This window comes from Balaenoptera acutorostrata, chromosome 12 (genome assembly GCF_949987535.1).
Source record: "Balaenoptera acutorostrata chromosome 12, mBalAcu1.1, whole genome shotgun sequence".
In the NCBI taxonomy this organism is placed as follows: Eukaryota; Metazoa; Chordata; class Mammalia; order Artiodactyla; family Balaenopteridae; genus Balaenoptera; species Balaenoptera acutorostrata.
The window spans coordinates 93,447,893-93,471,575 of NC_080075.1; the positions used below are offsets into that span (position 1 = coordinate 93,447,893).

General features: G+C 53.2%; 1 protein-coding gene across 11 annotated transcripts in view; it reads left to right on the plus strand.

Moving 5' to 3' along the window:
- MYT1L (myelin transcription factor 1 like) overlaps positions 1-23,683 on the plus strand; it is a 409,089-nt gene that overhangs the window by 348,922 nt on the left and 36,484 nt on the right. For all 11 annotated transcript variants that reach the window (XM_057558744.1, XM_057558742.1, XM_057558748.1 and 8 more), the window contains one exon: positions 20,986-21,048. In XM_057558744.1, the coding sequence (XP_057414727.1) occupies positions 20,986-21,048 (63 nt within the window). The remainder of the gene's footprint in view (positions 1-20,985; positions 21,049-23,683) is intronic.

Genomic DNA, 23,683 nt, shown 5'->3' on the forward strand with positions numbered 1-23,683 from the left:
TGGATCCTGAGGATGCCACCACAATGTACGGTGCACAGTCTGGGGCTCAAATTGGTGGCTTGTTTAGCTCGCTTTCAACCCCAGGGCCACAGAGAGCAGCTCCATCTTGGCCTCCGCGGGACAGTGCCACGCACCTCCCTGCTCCGTGCCCCCGCCACGGGCACGTGAATAGCGGCTTCGCATCGCCTCTGCTCTTGTCCTCCTGTGGGCAGGTAGTGGTGGTGCTTTACTACACACCTGCCTTCTGCTGAGATGAATTGCACTGTGATATGCAATCGCCCATCGCTGGCACGTGTAAGGGGGCTCTTGGCGAAGAGGGGGGGGAGTGTGATTTTAACAAGACCAGGGCATTTTTAAATGGCGTTTTTGGAAACAAAGCTACTATAAGCTCCAAAAACTGAGGAAGTGGGGGAAGAAAAGTTATGTATAATCTCATCTCTCTGATAAATATTATTTATTATGAATTATATTATTAATCACGTCCCTTGAGGACCCTGAAGCCCGCTTCTTTGTGTGCTGTGTAGGTTATGGAATCTCTAACAGCTGCATAATATTCCTGGGTGGCAGGGGGTGTTTCTGTAGCTTCCCTCTTGACCCGGAACGATGAGCAAACACAGACCCAAGACCGGAACGCGGGCGGCTGGTGCGTGCACGGTCCCCCAGGGCCTTGGCCGACAAGGGCGTCTCCGCACAGTTAGGAACTCGGGTGGATCGTAGACGGGACAGGACGGGACCCTGTGAAGCGAGGGGATGAGCTCTGCGCGTACACGGCTCGCTTTACAGACCCGACGGCTCCCGTAGCTGAGCCTGAAACAAGGACGACAGGCTAAGGGCGTGTGTTCTTCCTGGGGTCTGCGTGTAAACCCCCGTGTGCGGGGAAACAGCAGGAGCACGGCCCCCGCATGCTGGCAGGGACACCCGGGGGGCCGAGGAGGGACAGCCAGGGGAAGGTTCCAGAACGTGAAGCAGAGCGTCAGGGGTCAGATCCCATCAGGCCTGCAGGACCTGGCAGGACTCTGGTCTCCACTCTGAGGGGGCTGGGCTTCGGCACGGCAGAGACATCACCTGACAGCTTCCACTCATCGCCCCAGTTCCTGCCAAGAGGACGGCTTGCGGGACCGCGAGGAGGTCAGGAGGGCCCACTGGGAGGCCTTGGCGACCATCCGGGTTGGCGATGATCCCACAGGCGAGGTCACAAGCGAAGCCGGCCGCAGGAGCGGTCAGAATCTGGGGGTTCTGCCAGAGGAACGCGATGAGGCCTGAGTGCGAAAGCATGAGCGCCACCCAAAGGTGCCCCCAGCACCTGCACTTTCCGAAAACAGGAGGAGCCTGCGGGGGAGTCGGGGGGGGGGGGGAGGCGGGGGCGGGGGGTACAGGCTGTCGAGGGTTGGACGTCCGAGGCGGTCAGGAGAGGGTCCTGTGAGCAGCCGCAGAGTTCAAGAGAGACGGGGGCTGGAAATCTGGATGCGGAGGTCGTCAACATACACAGGCGGCTAAAGCTGCTCAACTAGAAGAATGAATCACCAGGAGTGAGTGTCGGCGGAGAAGATAAGGACCAGGACCATAGCCCAGCCTCTGGGTCTCCTGCTTTAACTCAGTGGGAGGAGCCCCGGGGTAACCTGGAAATGGAAGTTATCACAAAACTTCCAAGTCCCGTCACAAATACGTTCCCTACAGTGTCTGGCAGGCCCCTTTCATACCAATAGAACGGGGCAGCACCAAGGATTTCCCACTTACTGACGGTGGCAGCCAGCCCACAGATCTCACCATGGGCTGTGTTTGGACGGAACAACATTTCAAAAAGGAAATAGTATATCTGACTTGTGAAGATAGTGTAACCATTGGGGAACTATTTAAACGTGACTGTGATGATGCGTTTTTTCTTAACACATTGTCAGAGCGACAGGACCTCCATCGGGGTAGGCGCCTCACCTGCCCACTTCCCCCTGACGCTCACTCTTCTTGCCGGGCTCCTTGGATAAGTCAGGCCGAGGCTGAACGGATGCCCTGGGAGAAGGTTGGGAAAGTGTGAAAACGAGGGTCTTTCGGAGAAGTTGGTTCTGGCGATGATCTGATTATCGAATGGTGCTGCTTCCCCTCTTGCCGTGAGGATCACATCCACACTTAAGGCGGGTGACCCCCAGCTCTGCGTCGGGCAGGGAGGGAGGACGGTGAGGCTGGGTGTACTTGCATGGGAGACTAGCCTTGGTTTCACCTTGAACGTAGATTTGCAGACTGTTTCACCTTGAGGCTTAAAGATGGCTTGAGAGATCCTGAGATGCATATTTCTTAATTCTTCAAATAACTGTCTACAACTTATGCATACTTCATGGTACAAGAACTTTCTGGTGCCCTCCCCCTCTTGGCCCTTTGCCAAGCAGGCACGTCCCCTTGAGGTGGCCTTCCTTGACCCTCCTCTCGATCCAAATCCGCCCTGTCTACAGGAGCCCAGCCCTGGAACCAGATCAGCCCTTCACTGAGCTGGCTAATCCCCTCACCTGGGCTTAGATTCCACACCCACGACGCCGGCGCCCTGGCTCCTTTCTGCAGACATCATGTTCCATCTTACGCCGTGGCTGTGTGGTCACCTGGACCCGGCACAGAGCAGAGGTTCCTGAGGGCACCCCTCGGGGCTTCAGCATCCGGCTGCCCCTCAACAGCACTTTGCACTGTGCTCGGAACCCAAGCCATTGAGTAAATCATTCAACGAATCAGAACAAGTTGACTTGTACAACACAGCCTTGTAAGGAGCCCATGAATTCTGCAGGGAGCACTGCGGAGGGAAAGCAGTGGGGTCTGCAGGCAGGTCAGCCAGGTGACCTTGGGCAGATGCGGCCACGTCTCTGAGCCCCAGGCCTCCACTATGGAGGGAGGGGATTCGGCCAGCTGACCTGGAAGGTTCCGGTGAATTCGGAAACACTGTTGCCCTGGGTGCAAAGGAGGCAGCGGTGGCGGGCGAGCTCTGTGAGGTGACCTCTGTACAGAGGACAGAGCTGCACGTGGGCGGCATCAGCGGCAGGGCCGTGTGGAGGTGAAAGCCTGGTGGCACGTGCCTGGTGCGGCTCTGGACGTGTTCTGCTGCCGGACACACGCGGCGTCTCCTGCACCAGGACGGTGATTTCCGAGTGAATAATGGAGGAAAGACATACCTTCTTGGCCGCTGGACGGGAAGCTGGGGAGGAAGCGGCATCACCGTCCAGCGGGAGGCCGAGCTGCCCGTCAGCTGTGCCCTGAGCCCTGCGCAGACTCGCAGCGTCCTTGTGGGGCAGGGGCAGGGGTGCGTGCGGAGGACGAGAGCCAGGCCCGGCCAGCACTGGCCACAGGTCGGCGGAGATGGAGGGCCTGAGCACACCTCTGAAAAGGGGAAGAAGAAACACTTCTCTCTCCCGACCACCAGGCCACTTAGTCTGCAGTGAGGAGGGGCGCAGACAACCCCTTTACAGCTGGGGACCTAAGACTGATGGGAAGGGATAGCTTGCATCTTTCCACGTCTACCCACCCCACGTTTAAAACTTGTCTAAGAAAAAGACAGTGGGTTTTACCTGTTTTCAAGACATAGCTGTTTGTGGAAGGCAGTGAGATGCTTATCCTCTCGCGGGGGGAATCGGGCGCCTCCCGTGGTCCCCCCCTTCCACCTCCTCCCTCCTGACTGTAGCTTCTCTCTTCCTGCAAAGCCCCCCCATAGACCCCATCCCCTCTGCCATCTCTGGCCGTCCCTGGCGGTCCCTCTCCAGCACCTGTGACGTGTGTTAGATTGAAGAGATTTATCCTTTCCAAGACTTTCAGTGCGTACATTTTTAGGCCAAATAACTTTGCATATGCTCTCTTCTCCAAAGTTTTTGACTCCCAAGGAATGTGTATCTATTCGTTGGACTTTCCATTTTTGTTTGTTTGTTTTAAAATTGAATGGGCTGTGTTTCCAGTTTAGCTCCCTCACCGCATGGGGTCAGGGCTCCCTGGGGGCCACAGGCAGGTGGGCTCAGAAGGGCTGGGCTGGGGGCAAGCACAGCACCTGGGACGGGGCCTGGGTCACACTCGGCACTGGACATGTCCTTGGTGAAGTTAAGTGAACTTCAGTCATTTTTGCTGCTTCTGGCCTTTCAAAGGGAGGTCTGTTTCGGCTCAGCCGCGCCTTCCTGTCAAAATCATCCCACAGTGACTTGGTCACGCTCTGTCCGTATACTTGGGGTCTTTGCCTTCTCTCTCAGGTGTTTCTGCTTTTCTCCCCATGTCACGTCATGACAAGATTTTTTCGCCCTTAAAAATGCCTGTCTCTGGCTTTTAGTTCCTCGGGGCTATCAAATGGAGCCAGTTTTTAAGTTACGTAGAAATAATTTAAAATCTTGTTTATTGCTTCGTTGTGAGTATTCGAGGTCTGTCGATTAACTGCTTTCTTTGGAAAACCCTTTTAAAAGTCCAGGCAGGATATTCGAGTTGCACTGATAAAGGCCCCTCAAATACCGGGAGACATTTTCACACCTTCGGGTTTTCACAAGTGCGACCTAAGAAGGGCAGTAAGCGTCGAGAGGTGACCTCCTCCCACCTCTGGGAGGTCCCAGGCACCCTTCCGGGGACTCAGGAGCAGGGCCAGGGCTTAGCGGCGAGGACCCCTGGCAGGCCTCCTGGTTCCAGGGCCCAGCCCTGCCGCCCATCACAGGGTGACCTCTCCCGTCTACATCCAGAGCCGGGCAATGCAGACAGCCGCCTGATGGTTCATGGTAAGGACGAGACGGGCTTCTGTCTGTAGAGGTCTCAGGACAGCGCCGGCTCCCAGAGTAAAGCGAGAGGAGTTTCTTCATGAAGGACTGAGGTCTGAGAGGAAACAGGAAAGCAGGAACGGCCCATGGGGGCCTAGTGAGCCAGGCCAAGGGCGTCTCTGCAGACGTGAGGCCAGCTGGGTCGGGGGTAGGGGAGGTCAGGGGAAAAAAGACAAAGATAATCAACCCCCAAAGTCTGACCCAATTCCAGCAACAAATGAATGAAATGGAACCTCTTTTGTTTGAAACTCCAACAACCAAGATCAAAATATTTCAAAGATGAAAGGATTCCATTTTCCTAATATGTCTTTTTCTCTCTCTTGTCTAATATGGTATTATTTTAAAATGCTCATATCAGACTTGCAAATCAGGTTTAAAATCATCAAATAAAAATGTCCATCAGCCCATCAAACTCACATCAGATCTCAACCCCCTTACTAATTTCACTCTCTTCTCCCCACTTTCTGAATTCTAAAACATTTTCCCAACTGGCATATTTTGATCATCTTTTTCTCTGTCATTTTTTTATTTTTCAATCTGCCTTGAATACTTGCTTCAGTTCCCTTGCCTTTTTTGGATGACATGTGTTTTAAGATGAGCACATGGTGGAAACAGAGGTATTTTTATTCCCTGGGCATCGTTGTGGGTCAGAACAGTGCCAGAGATATCGAGAAACCCTCTCTTTTTTCTCTCCCCGTTTCGTAGATCTAAAGCAGACTAGACCCCGATGTCCTAGGCGGTCTAGTCTACAACAGATAGCATTTCACCTTTCCTAGTTACATGCTGGCTCCAGCTGGGTGAGGCTGCACCCACGTCCCCTGGACTAGTTCTCAGCCAGTGTATCATGGACCGTGCTGTAGTGTTTCCACAAATACCTCATCTCATGCAAACCCATTTTGATTCTTCCTGAGCTTCTGTCTCAGGCGTGACCTTCAGGGAGCCTTTGATGCTAACTTCCTGGTATCAGAAATGATAGCCTTGCTTTACATCTCAAGTCCTCTTATACTTCACAGCATCTTATACTTTCTGGCACTTGAGTTCTTTCCAAAGGCTCTGCTGTCATTTCATCTGCACAACCGATGATCTCAGCATCCATGGCGGCCCTGAGAAGCTGAAAGCAGACAAGGCAGGCAGCTGCTTTCAGGGTGCAAGGCCGGCGGTGCGTCTGGGCCAGGATAGGGGAACAGGACTTGGGGCCACAGAACGTCAGTTCAGATCCTTTATTCTGTCTAGCTGCGTGGTCTTCAGTGAGTTGATTAAACTTCTGACATTCAGTTTTCTTATCTAGAAAAAGTGAAGGTAACGTCTTCCGCCGACCTCACAGGACGCGTGTGTGGGCCCCCCGAGGTCACGCTGCGTCTGGTGCTGGTGCAAGGCTGGGGGGTGCTGAGCTCAGCAGAGGCAGGGCGCTCACGACCTTCCTACAGGGCAGGGCGTAGGGGGCAGGGAGGCTGAGCGACCTTCCCAGAATCACAAGGAGACTCAGCTATCGGACCAGCTCCCGTCGGCCCGGCCGGTGTCCCTTCCAGCAGCCCCCAGCAGACTCTCCATCGGGGCACGTCCAGATTTCCAAATCGCTTTAAGGTGTCGGCCTTCGGGGTTAAGGAAGTTGCCTAATAGAGGAGGATCCCATTTAGACTCTAAGGCATGTGGTTTACAGTTCATCAAAATAACGAGTTTTGGGTGAGGCTTAATGACTGTCTTTGGGAAGCAGGTTCACTGATTCCAGACACCGGGAAGGGCTGCAAGATTAATAAAGGGACCATCTCGTACTTGGTAACTCCTCATCTGTTGGTTTCCTCTAATAGCCATTTGCTGCCCTTTTCTTGCCCTTCGGAGCAGACTCAAAATACCAAATGTATCCATTTCACCAACAAATAGCTCTAGCAGAGGGCAGGGTGAATAAAATGGTAAGACCAGAGGAGAAGAAACGACCATCTAAAACCCAGGTAATTAGCTTGAGGGAATGGGTTTCCACATGCTGGAAACTATTCCACCGACAGGAAACCATTCCAATACTGCGCGACTTGGAGTATCACGCTTCAGCTGAAATTTCCAAGCCGCTCTTCGCACAGACAGGATTTCAGCCCAATCGTCCATAAACTAGAGGAGAAAACGATGTGACTGGCGTTTCTGGTGCACGGTGGGCGCTGGTAAATTGCACAAATGAAAGATAAAGGTCACGGGAAGTGCCCCTGTCAGGATCCCACCAGAGCAGGTGATTCAGAGTTGACGGTGGACTTGCATCTGGGGCAAGGCTGGCGCCCAGGTCCAGGAGAAGAAAGCTGCATTCATTGTCTTCTACCCGTGGCCGGTCTGGTCCAAAGACAGCTGGAGAGCCGCGGGCGGCAGAGGCGAGGGCTGGGATGCTTCGGCAGCCCTCTGCGGAGGTAGAGCCCCCCCAGAGCAGACAGCAGGCTCCTGGCGCCCCGCGGAGCTGGGAGGCTGCTTCTCTCTGGGGACCCCCAGGAGGTGGAAAGGCCAAGACCTTTCCCTGTCCCTCGTCCAACAGAGGGGAGTGGAGCTGAGAAGAGCCAGAGAAAGGCCAGTCCCCAGGCAGCAAATGGTGACAGCGTGAGGACTTCCTGGAATTCACGGCGCTTTTCCGGCCTGGGAGCCAGTCTTCTCTGGGCCAGGAAATAATTTCAGTGAATTAGCTCAATGAAGAAAGTCGTATGACTGGGCTTCAGTATGTCCGGGAGCCTCCGTAAGAACTGGCATCCCACAGGGGGAGGAAACAACCCCCGTGCTTGACTCCTTGGCCTGGAAGCACGTGAGGCAAGAATGTACCAGGCCCCCCACGGCCTGTTCCACAAGCAAAGGATGAAGCTCGTTTATTTTTACTTCAACAAGCAAAGGATGACGTTCGTTTATTTTTAATGTCCTTTAAATTTAAACAGCTTATTAAGTCGAGAGCTCTTTTCCTGATATAAGAAGTGAGTGTCCTTGCCACCTAATGAGGCAAACACAGGCTCCGGGTCCGCGCAAATTAGAGTCACAGCCGGCTTTGGCCACTTACTAGCCGGGCAGCCTGGACTAGTCACGTGGCTTTTTTTGACCCTAGATCTTTTACCTCTAGACCCGGGTAGACAGCAGCCACGGGGTAAGTCTGGGGAGGGCTGGCAAGAGGAGGGACGTGTCAGAGCCTGGGGGGTGCAGGTCCCCGCTGTGGAGCACAGAGGCCACAGAGCCCAGGGACGCCGTGGTCCTCCCATCTGCGGAGCAGACGCTTCCCCTCAGCCCCACGCGAGCTTGTCCTCCATGAGCCTGTGGGTATATTGCACACACACGCGCGCATCCAGGCCAGTGAGTCGGCCTTAGTAGCCTGAAGGGAAAGGATGGTAGCAGCACAGGACTCTGATCTATGTCCTGGGACACAGAAGTGCCAGCCGAGCTCCGAGTCACTGTGACTCAGACTGTCCCGGTGGCCCCGAGGGGTGCCGGCTGCAGGGAGGCCCCCGGCCCTCCAGGCCCTCAGAGCCCTGGCTCCTGAAGCTCTGAAGGCCAGTGTGTGTGTCCCAACAGTTCCTGGCTCTGGTCGTGTGCTGCCATCCGGGCGAGAGGCTGGCTGGGCTGAGCCGTACCCTGTGAAAGGCCTTCCCTGCCTCCCCCGCCATGGGGGCGGGCAGCCTCCCCCTCAGCTCTCTCTGCTCAGAACCAGGTTTTCCCAGTTCTCCTGCGCACAGAGAGCCAGTAGCACCATGGGGATGGCTGAGGGAGGAAGTTGCCATAGCAACTCGCTCCCTCATCCTGCAGTCCCTCCCAGTGTCGGGCAACCCTGCAGTGCCGTGGGGTGGGGAAGGGCAGTGCTGCAGGGGGGACAGAATGTCCTCCAGAGAGCCTTCTTCCCAGGTTGGTGACACTCGCCCTGCCTTCTGCGCTGAAGGATGCCCGCCCCCGAAAGATCTCCCCATGCAATTGCTGATGAAACGGGAAAATTAAAAATTACTGCACTCCTCTGGTCCTCTAAAAGTGCCCAGTTAAAAAGGTCCTCTCCTTTCCTTCTTTCTCCCTTTCCTTCCTTCCTTTTTCCAAAAAATAATTCTGATCCTTCCTTTGCAGCTTACATAACAAAAATCATTTTTAAATGTGATTCATTTCCTATGAAACACATTTTTGGGTTTGGGCAAGTGAAGTTTCCATTAAAATATGCTCTGGAACAACCATATTTTTAAATGATTTGCTTAAAAATCAGATCCAGGTTGCCCTCCGTTAAACACACATAGATATTGTTGACATTTACTTTTTCCACAATCGGCAGACTCCACAACATGGTTTCATTTGGAAGAGTTTTCCGTGCACGTAATAATGGAGAATATGCAGTGGCAAAGCGTCCACAGTGACCTGGATCTGGGGTCCGTTTATCTCCCTAACGAGCACCTCCGCCTCTGAGCTCACCTCCCTGCCCACAGCTCCGCGCGGAACTGTCCACGGAGCCCCCTGCAACCTGAGGCCCACTCCCAGGGCAGCCAGGCGCCAGCCGGGACCCGCCCCAGGCAGAACGCCACACCCCAGGACAAGGACCCCCGTCCCCGCTGGTGATTAGCGCTCAGGAGGACCCGACGCGTCCAAACCAGACCCTGTGATGGGAGGAAACAGGCACAGAGATTGCTGTGAGCCGAGCAGAGGGGCATCCAGACCGAGCACGCACCCGTGGCCGTGCGTGCGGACCCTCCAGGGCTGCTGCCCACACCTCCCATCAGCCTGCCCGGGCCTGGAGGGCAGGACCTGTACCCGCACCTCCCTTTCTCTCTCCTGGTGATTGGTCCCGGGGACGTGACTGTGCCTGCCGTGAGGGGTCCCTCCCTGTCCCCCACCAGGTCCCAGCCCTCCCCACCTCCCCTCCCCCTCCTGTGGCCCCGTGGGCGCTTATCCCCACATGACCCCAGTCTGCCCCCCCCAGGCCCACTGCGAGCATCCCTCAAATGTGTCCTTTCTCACTTTTCCATCTGCACCTGCTGCCACGGTCCCATAAGCGCATCCTATCAGACCAGCTGCAGGTTAAACCCACTGGCCCTCGCGCCAGCGGCTGGCATCGAAGCCCAGCCTGGGGCCAATCCTGGGCACCTCTGTGCCTGCTTCATCTGTGAGATTGGGTGAGGGTAGCAGAACCCAGCGCCCGGGGCTGCTGGGGAGCCTAAGTGAGCAGTTAGACCATCCGCTGCTTCGTGCAGGCCTTAGTGGCCGCCGGCACTCGCCTTGCAATGGCCTGGGACTATGGGGGTCAGTGAAAGTGGCCATTCTTACCAGCCACACTGCACTGAAGCTTAAGTGGGCTCCGGGCCTGTCCTCCGCGCCAGGGGCAGAAGGTCAACAGCCTCCCAGAGATGCAGGATTTCTGTGACCCAGCCCACCTTTAAAAAGAAAAACAGCTAAGCTGTGTTACTTTGGCTCTTTACTCCTGACGAGGGTCCTGAGTGCTGCTGGGCACCGTCCGTCCTGCCCCTGCTCTGCCTCAGAGCTGGACCTCAGGGCCGGGGGCTGGGCGCTGGGCTCGCCTCTCCTCTGCACAGAGTCCCCCACCCAGCGCCGCACACAAAGATGCTCACGACCTGTGACCTGGTCAGAGCCACAGCCTCACTGGCCAGCAGGCTGACGCCCCCCCGGTCAGCAGGCTGACGCCCCCCAGAAAGCATCCTCAGCCCTCCCCCCACCACGAGAGTGGCTGGGTGGGCAGTGCCGGGGCCCACAGACCGAGGACAGGAAAAGGCAGCTCGCCAACTCTGGCTGGAAAGAGAGCCGGCGCTTAGGTGGAGGACAGGCTCGCTCCCTGAGCCACAGCTGAACGGTCCCCTGGCCACTGAGACCCGTGGAGACCAGGAGGGCATTTGGGACAGGCCCCTGGAGCCCACACGCCCACACACCGAACATCCGCACCAGTGCTGGGACCCTCAGCACCTGGTCTGCTAATCAGAAACCTGAGAAGGACAGCAACGCCGCAAGGATCGGCTGCCGAGGTCCAGGCTGGAAGGCGGAAACCAGACGCCCCCTCGCCACGTCCACTGCGCCACGGGCGCGGAGCCCAAGGGGGGGCGCCGGCTGCTGGGCCCTGAGACCGGCAAGAGACAGGAGCACGGAGGACAGCGCCCTGCTTCCGCGTGCCGAGGGCACAGCGGGGCAGAGAAGGGGGCAGCTCTCGGGAGGCGTGGCCGGGAAGACCCCTGGGAGGAGGAGGTGGCAGGAGCTCTCGGCCCCGTGGTGCCCAGGAGGACTGAAGGGTCTGGGCCTGGGGGGCGTGCTGGGGAGCGCAGGCTCCCACGGGGGGTGAGACCGCGGCTCAGGGGGACAGAGGAGATGGTACGGAGGAGCAGGTGGGGACGGGCAGCCCGGGGCAGGGGTTCCAGGAGACCCGGACCTGCGTCCTCCTGCCAGGGGCTTGGAGAAGACCTCCCCTGAGTGTGCAATCACCTGGAGAGAGGCTAGCCCCCTGGGAACCCCTGCAGAGGGGTCCTAGTCTCCCTGAGGGGTGGCCCCTCTGGGCCATCCCAGGCCGTGGAGGAAACCTGGGAACTCGGCCCTGGGGCCTCCAGGACGGTCACGGGCAGGCCCGGCCTAGCCCGCCCAGGGGGTCCCCCTGCTTCCCGTGGTCACCCCGGTCCCCCGGAGCGCCTGTGCTTACAGCAGCCCCCGAGAAAGCTCTTCCTGAAAGTTCGGAACCAGAGGTCCGTCCTCCTCAAGAAAGGCTCTTGGGTTTTCTAGTGCAGGACTATTTCCTAGAGCCTTCTCCAAGCTAAATGCTTCCAAATGCTTGTCCTTTTTCCCAGGTGACCTGGCTCGAGGCCTCATGGCCTCGTCGCCCTCAGAGCACTTGGAGGACCTTCCCTCCAGGAGGGTGTGCAGTGCCAGGGTCTTCGGGAGGCAGGGGGCCCGTGGCTGGGCCCACAGCCTGGCCTCGGGGGAGGCGGCCTCTCGGGGTGGCGGGTCGTGGGGCAGCTGCATCTCACTCAGGCCATCGGCTCATTTCAGTCCGCTTCTCACTCTGTCTTTCTCGGCATCTCTCTCTCCCTTCACTCTGGCTGCTTCTCCCAGCTGGCCCTGCAGACACGTCCGGGTGGGGGACCCCCAGCTTCTCCAGCAGGTGCCTGGCGCGGACGCCTGCTCATGGGCTCAGTGGCCCTAAGGAAGCAGCGGTTCCCCTCTGTGCTCCCCCCGCAAACAGCGCGCCCCGCCCAGACGTGCGGAGGTCAGAGAGAGGACAGTGTCCTCCCAGCCCCCCGGGCCCCCGACCTGGCCACCCATGGTGGCCCCGGGCTGGACGCTGGCGTGTCCGGGGATCCTGGGTCATTCGTACCCGGCATAGCATCTCCTCCTCCCCTCTGCCCCCCTCTCTCTTCCTCTGTCTGCCCGCCCCCGCCGTGTCAGGCCTCTCCTTCTTGACTTTCCCAGGAACGTTCTGACTCATTCTGGGCTCTTCCTCAGAGGAACGAACCTTCCCGATTCCAGACCTGCACACGGGGTCACCACGTCGGGACCACATGGGCTGTCGATGCTCTGAGGCCCCTTCTGCTCTCTTGTCCCTCCTCGTAATCGGAGGGAAATCAGGACAATCGGTGACTTTTAGGTACCACTTGTGACTGTGCCCTTGACACAGAAACCATAGAAATGTGTTTCCACTCTCCACTCTGCCCCGTTTATGAGACACTGAGAGGTCCATGTGGGTCAGTGAACTGCAAATAGGGGAACAAGTGAATTCCTGCGTCTTTACAGTCAAATGAACTTCCCCCAAAATAAGCACTATACCATATGATACAGTCGTAGGCCAGGAATTATTGATACAAAGAGGACATTAAAAAAGAGTCTATTTGAGTAAAAAAGCACCAGAAGAGGAGAGATTTCTGTTCTAATCTCAGCTGTGTCCCTCTTTGCGTGACCTTAAACATATAATTCACCAGTTTGGGTTTGTCTTCTTACCTTTAGAGCAAGGATATCTGATGAATCTATTTCTAAAAACTTTTGCAAAACTAAGCGTCTATTAAATCATTTAAAATTTGACCAAAAATAAGATGTGAGACAGGGGAAAAGGCAGATTCCACAGAGGAAGGGAGGACATGCCAGAGAGACTAAGAGAGGAAATAATAAACTGAAAAGGGTTTAAAACCAGATAGCTGTAAACAAGAGGACAGGGCAGGAGGCGAGGCTCAAGGACAGGAAGAGAGAAAACATAAAACGTGAGAAATTATGGAGAATCCCAGGATTACTCAGGTAGCAGACGGAGCATGGAATCTTTTTAAATTTCTCCTGCTTAGAATAAAAACACTTTCTCTATGAGATGAGATAGAGACTTCAAAAAGTAAAAGATCTATAACCATGACAAACATAAAAAAGTGAGAACACAAAAAGTAGGCACAAGATTGCAGTTTCAAGGGACCACGTGGCCGGTCCCCATGCCTTCGTGGCCCTGGAATCTGTCCTTTCTTCTGCCCCGCACGACCTGCCTCCCAAATGCTTGCTGCCATAAGCAGCTTAGGAAATGGGCCTGCTTTTAAATTATATCAGCCTCCTTCCTCCGATACCTTGAGAGGAGTTCTAAACCATCTGTGGACAGGGAAGTGAGCTGATAAAGGCCACGGAGTCACCGTGGCTTTGACCGTCCAGAAGGAACAGCCACGTGGCCCCGTGGCGTGCTCCCACTGAAGTCCGTGTCCACGTGGCAGGCGACGCTGGGCCTCACACTTGGCCTTGGCGTCCTAAGCCGCCCCTCCTGTCCCCGTGGCCTTGGGCAGTGGGGCGTGGCCTGTGCATGAAGCCTGGAGCCTCCCCGGGTGCAGTGGCCGTCCGTCTCTGTCTCAGGTGCCATCCCATTGGTTCGTGGTGTTGAGAAGATTATCCTGGACGAGCCAGTAGTACCCCCCCACCCCATCCTGGTCGGTGGGCTTCACCACCGGCCGCTCACCAGTCCAGGGTTGACTTCTTACCACTAAAGACCAGTTGGATACGGTCACGGACTTTCTTGCCCTAGAGGTGGGGGACGTGGGGGAGGACGCTGTGAGGGCAGCGGAGGGGACCCTCACACATCCCCATCCCGCTCCGGGGCCAGAGGAGCCCCTGCCCCGAGGGCACACGAGTCTCTAAATGCCCATTTTCCACCCTGTGTAAATGGTGTGACTGCCCTAGCACTCAGTGTAACCGAGGAAGGTGAGTAACCCCTGGCGGCCCAGCCCCCATCACGCGGATGAGTAACCCGCATCCAGCCCCCCAGGCCCCTGCATGCCCGACGCGAAGCCCCAGCCGCGGCCTGGTCACGGCGAGCGCGGCGGCCCCGAGATGCGTGGACGGCTGGCGGGGTGGAGCGGCGGTTTCTCCAACAGTCACCTTTTGTATGTTCTTTTTTGCATGGGTCCTCCGCGTCCAATTCCAATTCTGACCGCGGCTGCCCCGCTCTGGTCTAGCCGCTCCGCTGCTGCTGGACGAGCATGTGCTCCGGCAGCAGTGCCCCATGGACACCTCCCGTTATTGAGAGGGACGTCAGCATTGCTAGGTACGTTGGCCGCCCTGGACAGGAGCCTGCCCCTGGATGAACCCGGGGCGCCGGGCAGCGGGCAGCGAGCGGTTCAGTGTGGTGCCCAGGGGTCCGAGGTAGCTCCCGCCCCGACAAGGAGGCATGAGCAGCACCGATGCATGAATGGAAAGTGCAGAACTGCATGCAGCATGGACAACAGGACTGACGTCGCAGCTCCCGCCCCGCTGCCCAAACAGCCGAACCTGCACCTCGAGTGTCCCCCGGAAGTGGGCCCAGGAGAGGGCCAGGCCCAGGCCCTGCTCTGGCCGGGGCCAGCACCCTGGAGCCCTTACGGTCCGGCTTTGACAGCCAGGGCCTGGGCAGCACCCACCCTCCAAGGGCACCCTGGGGGCCTGAGTGGGGGGATGGGCAGAAGAGGGTTGTCACGGCTCTCGCTAGAGGTGACCCAAGGCCGATGGCAGGCGTGTGAGCCTCTAAGGCAGTATTTAGACCTACTAGTAAACCCCGTTTATCAGCGGGTTGTATGGTAAGCGTATCACCCAAACGGTCTTGGCAGAACGGAGCCTGTGCTCTGGTGAGTGCAGGCAGCGGGCATCGTGGCTCTGGTGAAAGCCCTGCGCCCACCAAGCCACCACCCATGCCCACCCCACGGCTCCGTGAGCATTCTCGCAGCCCTGGGTCCCCTATAACCACAACTTCGAACTTTATCTGCAGGGTGACACTCCACTCTCTTAGCAACCTGAGGCCCAACCCATTCCAAAATGGTATCTGAATCACCAAAATGAAATTTAAAAAAAAAAATTATGTTAAGGGTACTTTTATAATTCTTTTTCATTTGTTTGTTTGTATTTGAGCGTAACTTAAAAAGAAAAGTGCTTGGAACCAAAAGAAAAAGGTGGTTTTGGTTTACATGTCCTATCTGAAATCAAGACTTTCACCCAAAGTCTACTAATATCAGAACTTGAAATGTGTAGAAATTCAAAATCCTGGGAGGTTCCAAGCATCCCGGGTAAAGGCCCTCACATGACTGTCGGGAACAGGAGAAACTTTAGGGTGTGTCTTGGGGAGGAAGGTGGGAGGCCAGTCTGCAGAAGCCTCCCCCAGACCTGCCTCCCAAGGGCCGGGGAGGGAGGGGCACCGCCAGCCCCCTCTGCAGGCGAGCGGTGGCAGTGCAGGTGCCTGCAGGTGGCATAGCACTGACCAGGACCCCTGCCCCCCGCCAAGCCCCCATCCCAGAAACCCGCACTGGCGTCATGGCTTTGTGCCCACGCCCTCAGTGCGTGTCTTCGGTGCTCCTGTGTCACCTGCCACTTTTAACGGGAGGCGGGAAAAGGGACCGGGTGAAACATGGGGCCTGGGGGAGTGGACAGGGGGAGGCGCCCAGTGACATGTGCTTGGCAGGGGTCAGAGGGGGAGAAAGGTCAAAATTTGCATACTCAATACCGAATTCCAAAAAAAGAGAAACTTACTGGATGTTGTACAAACTGAAAAGTGATTTACGAGATCTTGGCTTTCCTCAGAGTTTCCGGTAATATACCTAGGAAATTGGACAGAAGTGATGTATATTGCTTTTAAGTGACCCGGTTTCTTTCTGCTTGGAGAGAAAATTGCAGAGGGGCAGCGTAAGAATCAGTATATTCTTACTGATTTTAAAATACCTTTTATTTTAAAATACCTTTTAAAATATATTTTAAAATACCTTTTAAAATATTTTAAAATGCCTTTATTTTGCACTCCTCTGCATTTCTTTACTGTTTCCCATTTATATGACAAAAAATTCAAAATAAAGATATAAATTTTTAGAACCACATCTCTTTAAGCCAAAACAATGTTTTTGAATTGAACTTTTTATATAAGTGGGGCAAGTCTTTTACGTAGGTGACCTGAATCATATCACAAATATATTTTCCTACTATAGACAGGTCTAATTTTACATTTTCATGGTTTCTTTTAAAATTGAGAGTATTCAAAATTGAGAGTATTTTGTGTTTTATTTAACAAGTCCCCCTGTTAGAGTGGTGATGAAAGAAAGGGACAAAAAAGGCTATTAAAGAAGCACACCATGAAATTCTTCAAAGAACTCCCAGAATCTCAGTCTGACCTTTTAAATCATTATCCCACATGTTCAGTGAGCATTTTTCTGTCTGTTTCAGCTACTACACTCAGAATCAGGGCACGTGTGCAGGTCAACCTGGTAGGGTGGGTTCAAACAGGCGAGGTGAGCCCCAGGGACAGTTCAAACCTGCGGCAGTGCTTTCAGCCTTTATTTGTAAGATTTTTAAAAATAAGTAATTGACTTTATCAAGATGAAAGACCATGAGTCTCCTCAAAACATTTTTCCCTGCAAACCGGCTCTGGGGGAGACGGGCCGCCCTTGCCCCATCCTGCCGGTGTAGCAGGCGCTGGGGCAGACGGGGCCACACCAGACCACAACCACCCCCGGGCCCGAGCACCCTCGGGGTCCTGCTGCTTGGCCTCCAGGTGGATGGAGGGAGACTGCCCAGCTCTGGGTCCTTGCCCACATCATGTCCGGCAGCCCTGATTGCTGAGAGCAAATGGACGTGCATCTGAGGCCGCCCTGGACGCCTTCCTGGGGAGTCCGCTGCCCCCCTGTCGATGGGCCTATGTGACAGCCCACCTGTGTCAGCCCAGGACAGGCGGCAGCAAGGACACCGTGTGCGCATCGTTTAAGGAGAGGCCCTCCTCTTGCAAAGAAAAAGCTGCACTTTCAATGCCTTAATACAACTACTTATCAAATCCTCATTTCATTTCAAAAGAGAGAGAGGATGATGGAATATGAAAATTAGGAGATCACACGACTTCAGTCAGTAGATTGAACTATTTCCATTTCTGCTACCCTGTGTCAGGGTGGTGGTTTTGTAAATGGGAGAAAAATCACAGGAAGGGGTTATCTGTCTTACAGAAGGGCGAGTCAGAGGCACAGGGGAGGAGCTGGTCCGTGGCCACATTTTGTGATGTGCACCTGTGCAAATCAGAGGATTCCCACGATACGTACTGTAATGCACAGATAGTATGTTCTCCTTTGATGATACGTCTCAGACCCCCATGGAGGTGTGAGCCGCAATGATTCTCTTGGGGGTAGGCAGTTAAGAGAAAGTCAGGAGCACAAATGGCCTTCCAGGATGTTCGGGCTCAGAGATGTTTCTGACGTCCTAGACCTACAAAAGCCACAGAAATCTAGTCCGTTCCTACTGAGGAAGGCAAGTTCCAGGAAATCGGAAATCCAGAAGTTTGTGAGTGGTCCTGATTTCTTTTTTTTAGATTTTTGCCTGGATTCTGCAAAAATGTAAACATGGTTTAAAGCACTTTATTATGATTTTTCCATCGATATTCTTAAATGTCTGTACAAGACCAATTTTTCCAGCCAGATAGTAACATGAACTACCCCCAAATTACTTTCTCTCGATATTGCTTAAATTCCAAGGCAGATGCAATATCACAGACAAGGCAAAGGATCACCAATATTTTTGTCTGGAATTTACAGAGATTCTAAGATTACGTATTCATCATTTCCTGTCTCAGAGTGTTTTTACCAATACTACCTTCGGAGTGGAGAGGAAAAAATGAAGAAGCAAGTGTTTTATTTGTCACAACTTTGCATCTCTAACCATAGGAACTTAAAATAGACCTGGTGGGAGTATCGGTGACAACTGGCAGGGAAGAGGGAGGACCATCGGCTTGGGTGGCCTCCCCGAGGTGCCAGGCACCGAGCGCCGAGCACCAGCGCCTGCCTTGTCAGGAGTTTCCATGGAAACCCAGTCAATCTCTGCTGCCATTTCTAAACCCAAGCTGTGCAGCACATGCTGCTCTCTGATTTTATCCACGGGGGATCTGGATGATCCCACAGGGGCCTCCCTTCATGGAAAAGACGTGCTCTTAGATGGGGAGGTGCAAATCGAATGTCTGTGCATCGATTTTACAGCAGCCTGTCACCAAGGGTCCTGGAGCAAAGACCCCTTTTGTTGCATGAATGGCCACATCCACCCACTTCAGAAAACTGCGTATTTTTGAATGATGAGATTTATTAAAGCGAGGAAATTTGTATGTACCTCTCAGAGTTTCTAAAAGCCTTAAAGTCTTGAACAGGAACTTGAAAATGAGCATCATAGAGCTGGTAGAAGAAAGAATATTTGAGGGCCCATCCAGGGCTGCCTCGTGTGGTCCAGGAGCACCATCTAAAGATGAAAACGCCAACCTAACACCCTCGAGAAACCAGAGCTGGCTCTTTCAGGGGTGGGTGCTGTGAGCGTGAGTTCACAGCCTGCACGGAGCCCTGTGGTCCTGAAGCTCCAGGGGACGGCAGGGTCCCAGCAAGCACAGACAAGCCCCCTCCTCCGTCCTCTTCCCCCGGCTGAGGGGCGTGATCTTGGAGGTTTAATTTCCCCACACTCTCGCAGCCAGCAAGTGGCAGGCCAGGGATTGGACCCCATCGGCCGAACTTGAAACCCTGAAAATAATAACAAACCTTTCAAGAAAGCCAGGCCTCTTTCTGGGAATGTTTATTCTTTCCTGACACCGTGAAAGCTCTGAAAATGAGCCAATAACATTTTCTTTGTTTTCATGGTGACAAAGGACATTTTAAATGCCTCTTTTTTATCAGATGATGCATTTGTAAATGGCTTAAACACACAAAAACTACTCCAAAATCCTTTTCTCTTTTTTTTTATAATTAGTAAATTCTGGTTTTCATTTGCATGATTTTGGTTAAAATGCCTACTTAAATTTGAACAGAATATGTCAACCTCCTCCTGCCTCTATCAAAAAAAAAGACATTAAAAAATTTCTACTCATGTTTAAATGAAAAATTTTTAAATAAATTTGCACTAGGCGCTTAAATTAGGAAGACTTTAAGGATTTTTTTTCTTTTGACCAAAAAGCAAGGCCACATGTATATTACTGGCTGGTAGGAAACATTTCTGTTTCTTGATACATTTTCAAAACAGAAATGTTCATGGAGATTAGCTTCTCTTAGAATGATTTTTATTGCTTTCAAAATCTCCTCCCTCTGGGGTTGGGGGTGTCTCCACATGAGGTACCATTTGGGAAATCAGTTAAATTCACTCATTTAAGTCATTATTGACAGAATAGTCTTGAGATCAAACTTTAAGTTCCTGAACAGCTGTTACTTTAATGACAGTCACGCCAACAATCTGATTCAGGGTATTGTTTTGATGTAAGGACAGCGTTAAACTCCTTCTGCCTCAAACTCCTATTTTTAAACCCTGATTCCACTTACACACATCGACCCCTTTTCCCTCAGTGCCTTTTTTATTCTCCCACAGCACAGTCTATAAACTTGAACCCTTCATAGGCTATGCCAAGTATCAACTCTATACCTGAGATCTGTAATCATGTTCCTTTTCTCGGGACTAAATGAGAATTGGCAGTTTCTAAATACCAACAATTGGTTGCACATCTAACTGTCAAACGGTGACATTCACACCCTTGAACTCAGCCCAGCTGCATGAATGCCCATCACCCTCCCTGACACTCTCACTGGTTTTGAGAAAGTGTGCCTGCAAGCAAGTAATCTGCTGGCCTTAACCCAACATCCAATATCCAGGGTGGCTTTCTGAGTGGAAAGCAAATTGAAATCTCTTAGAAGCATTTACATTTATTAACCATTTTTAATTTGTGATTTTTGTCCTTGCCAGGAATTCAGATGCTCATTGAGTAGGCGGGGGATGGGGGGTTAGGGGGGGAGCACAGGGCATGATCTGAGTGTTACTACTGGGTGGTAATTTTGTTACTAAATCATCTCATCCTTGTTTCTTGAGAGTTAAAATTTAGTGAAAAGAAAAAATTTTTTTCTTAATTTTTGTCCTTAATTCTTACATTCCTGGTGGTTGCAGATGCAGCTGATGTAGGTTGAAGTGAAAGTGTCTTTGTAGGACTGCTTGTTCCTGACATGGCTTATTTAAGAAGTTCCACGGAGGGCAATGGTCATAAAACGCTTTGGAAAAACATCCACTCCCATTAGCACAGTGGCAATGTGGTAGTTAAGAGACTGCATGCAGTTTCCTGGAAAGGTTTAAACTCAGGCAGCCTAGGTGCCCAAACTAATCTCAGCGTCTCAGCTGACTTGGCTTGTTGACGGAGAGAGATCTGTACCCTACTCCCTACTCAAGTCAGTTAAAAGTTACAAGGATTTTAAGGTAAATCAAAGCTACCTGAGTGCCCGATGACGGTCTGAAAGACAGCTAGTCTAATTCCCAGGGCTGGCACAGGAGGCTGCCCGCACCGGCCTCTGGGGTCAACCAGGAGCAGGGCTGGGAGGGGTCACTGTGACGGGCCTGCTGCAATGCCGCTGTTTTGAGTTTAGACGGGGACCAGTCTCGGGCCACCGTGTGTGCCTTTTCATGAAAAATCTTGCATCGTGTTTGGATGGTGCAGCAACAGGCCCTGCTGTGACTGGTTCCACTGAACTTGAAGTAATAACGGAAGGGGTGGGAACGTGAGGTGAACACCTGGGGACCAAGGTGCTGCCCGGCTGTGGAGGAGGGGCAGCTGGCCCGAGATCGCTGGTCCCTGGACAGCACCGCTGTGCGCGGAGGGAAGAAGGGGTCCGAGCCGCACCTGGTGGTGGACCAGGATGGGGACGCCCCACGAGCCCAGCGGGGACCCACCAGCTCCATCTCGCCTCCTCACCCAGGGAGGCTCAGCATTAAAGAGACTTTGGAACTGTATAAATAAGAAAGTGACTTGTTCAGGGGGTTGATGCCTTTCAACGTGCCTTTGTAATTGCAGGTGCCCCACCCCTGGCTGCGACGGCTCCGGGCATATCACCGGCAACTATGCTTCCCATCGGAGGTATGCACGGCTCGCTCCCGCAAACACCCCCTCCATGCTCGGGACCCCTAACGGGGGCTCGGGTTGCCTCCACTGGTGAATTAAGGGTCTAGAGGCCCTCGCCCGCACAACGGGGCTGTCCCCAGGGGCCTCGCTTAGCACACCAGCTCTCGGGACCACGGCCCCCCTCTGACGTCCCCCTCGTGGTGCCAACGGCTCCATCTGCAAGAAACGTTTCTCAAGTCACCCAGGAGCACGTCTTTCTAAATTGAAAAGGGACGAGAGAAAGAGGCAGGATGTTATAAGATGCCAGAGGACAGCCATTGAGAGACAAGCAGGCTAATCCCACTGAGAGTGGATCTCTTAAGTATTGAGATTTGAGCCACAAAGCTGTACGGTTATTATAAGCAGAGACCAGCAGAGCTGAACACACAGAAATGCTTGACCTTCCAAATCCCAGGCCCCGCCGGTCCCAAAGAGCAGGGAGCCTCTAAGTACGGTGTGAGGAGTCAGTCATATGAGACAGCAAGAGGCCCACGGTCGCTGAATCGTTTACAAACGTCTGTCTTACACCAGGCCCTATGTTAGAAGTGGATTGAAAGAGCCCTTTGGTACAACATCTGCACAAAGGTGGGTCTAGATCCCGTGGGCAGGAGCAAGAATTCCTTGTCGTGTTCAGTCAGGATCAACAAGCCAAGGTCAGGACGAGAGCCTTTCTGAACGGAGACCCTCGTAACTCGAAGTCTCCAATGTGGGAAGGGGAGCTGCGTCTAACAAATAAACAAACCATGTTACAACATAGCTGTCGCCTTGCCACCCTCTAAAATCAGATTATAAAGTGGGCAGTCGGAATGTGGATGAGCCCTTCAGCTTTAAATGCTTCCCCAACAAAAACAGCAACAAAAATGAAGAGAAAAGAGAAAGGAGGGGGAAGGAGAGAGGGAGGGAGGGAGTCAGGACAGTTGGTGTGGGTCACCCCACAGCCCGTGCACCGCCCACAAGCAGAGTGGATCGTGTGGGTCACGGGGGGTCCACACCGTGTGGCCGCCCGAGTGACCAGATCCCGGTGTTCAGAGCAGGGGACGCCCCCGGGCCGGCTGGCTCAGCTGGGCTTAGAGACGGAGCTGGCAGGGTGGGCTGTTTCCTCCTCAAGGTCACAGGCTTCTGTGGTCACTTCCCAACCGTTTGGGAGCAACGTTTCAACAGCTCAGGTCTGGGGAAAGTAGGGATTATGATGAACAACAAGGAGAACCGAATTGTTCGATTTATGGGTGGATTCTTCACACTGACTTGATGAAAACACCTCATTCTCTAGACCAGGGCTGTCCACCTGGGCAATGCGGGCACTCGGGGTGAGATCATTCTTTGCCCTGGGGGCCGTCCCATGCGTTGTAGGATTTTGGGGAGCATCCCTGGCTCTGCCCACTAGATGCCGGCGGCACCGCCATCCCCATTCGTGACAACTAGGTGTCTGCAGACATGTCCGAATGTTCCCAGGGCCACTGCCATGCACCACAGGGTCGAGAGGAGCCTTGCCAGGTTGTCTTGCTGGTTTTACCAGGCGGCCCAGAGCCAGCTGCTGTATTGTGAATGTAGAAAGAGGGTGAATACATTCCAAAAGGGATCCCCAGAGTAGGATCACTGGTTTAGAGAAAATGAAATAAAATAAAATAAAGCTCTAGTTAAGTATCTAAGTCAAGCACATTCTATGCCACTCTTTATTTTAATTTATCTTAGAATTTATCTCAGTCCTCACAAGGCCAGAATTCCCAGCACTGAATAATGCCTGCAAACTAAAAGTGAACATTTACTGGTCATTTCATATCCAAATGTTTATTTTACTACTTTTTTTTGGTTTGACATCATGTAAATTTATTCATAATTTAAACATGTGCATGCACTTAACGTATATTTTAAATGGTGGGTATATTCGTATAGCATAAACTTGTGAATGAAACGTAATTTAAGCTTGGATTTAAGCTATACTCTGTGCCTGGACTAAATAGCACCAGGATTGCTCTGTACATTTGGAAAGTAAATTTGATTTGGCTTTCAGCACATTTCAGTGCTACATACAGCCCTACAGGGGGTGGCATATTAAAAGTAGATCACATTTTGCAACATCGTTTATCCAAGAATACCTTCCATGTGTAGAAGTTAGAGTGGGCTGGAGCTCTTGGCTGGGCAGAAGTGGGACCAGGGTAACAGCCCTGTGCACACTGGACGCTGCGGAAAGACAGAAGCAGCCCCCCAGGCCCGATGACCCTTGAAGGTCATAAGTACACGTAGAAACATGCCTTTCGGGGTTACTCTTTCTTGATCCATTCCCAGGAACATGAGGCGATGTTACCTACATGCAAACCACAGGGAAACTCCCCTCAGGGACCAATTCTTAGCCTTCTGATAAATTGTGCCAGGATACCAGGCAGTCACAGGCACCTCAGAGATACCGCAGGCTCGGTTCCAGACCACTCGCTGCAATACAGTGCAGACCACGATAAAGCAGGTCACACACGTTTTTGGTTTCCCAGCACATATAAAAGTTATGTTTACACTATACTGTAGTCTATTAAGCGTGCAATAGCATTATGTCTAAAATGATGCAATTACCTTAGCTTTTAAAATGCTGTATTGCTAAAAACATGTTAGCTATCAT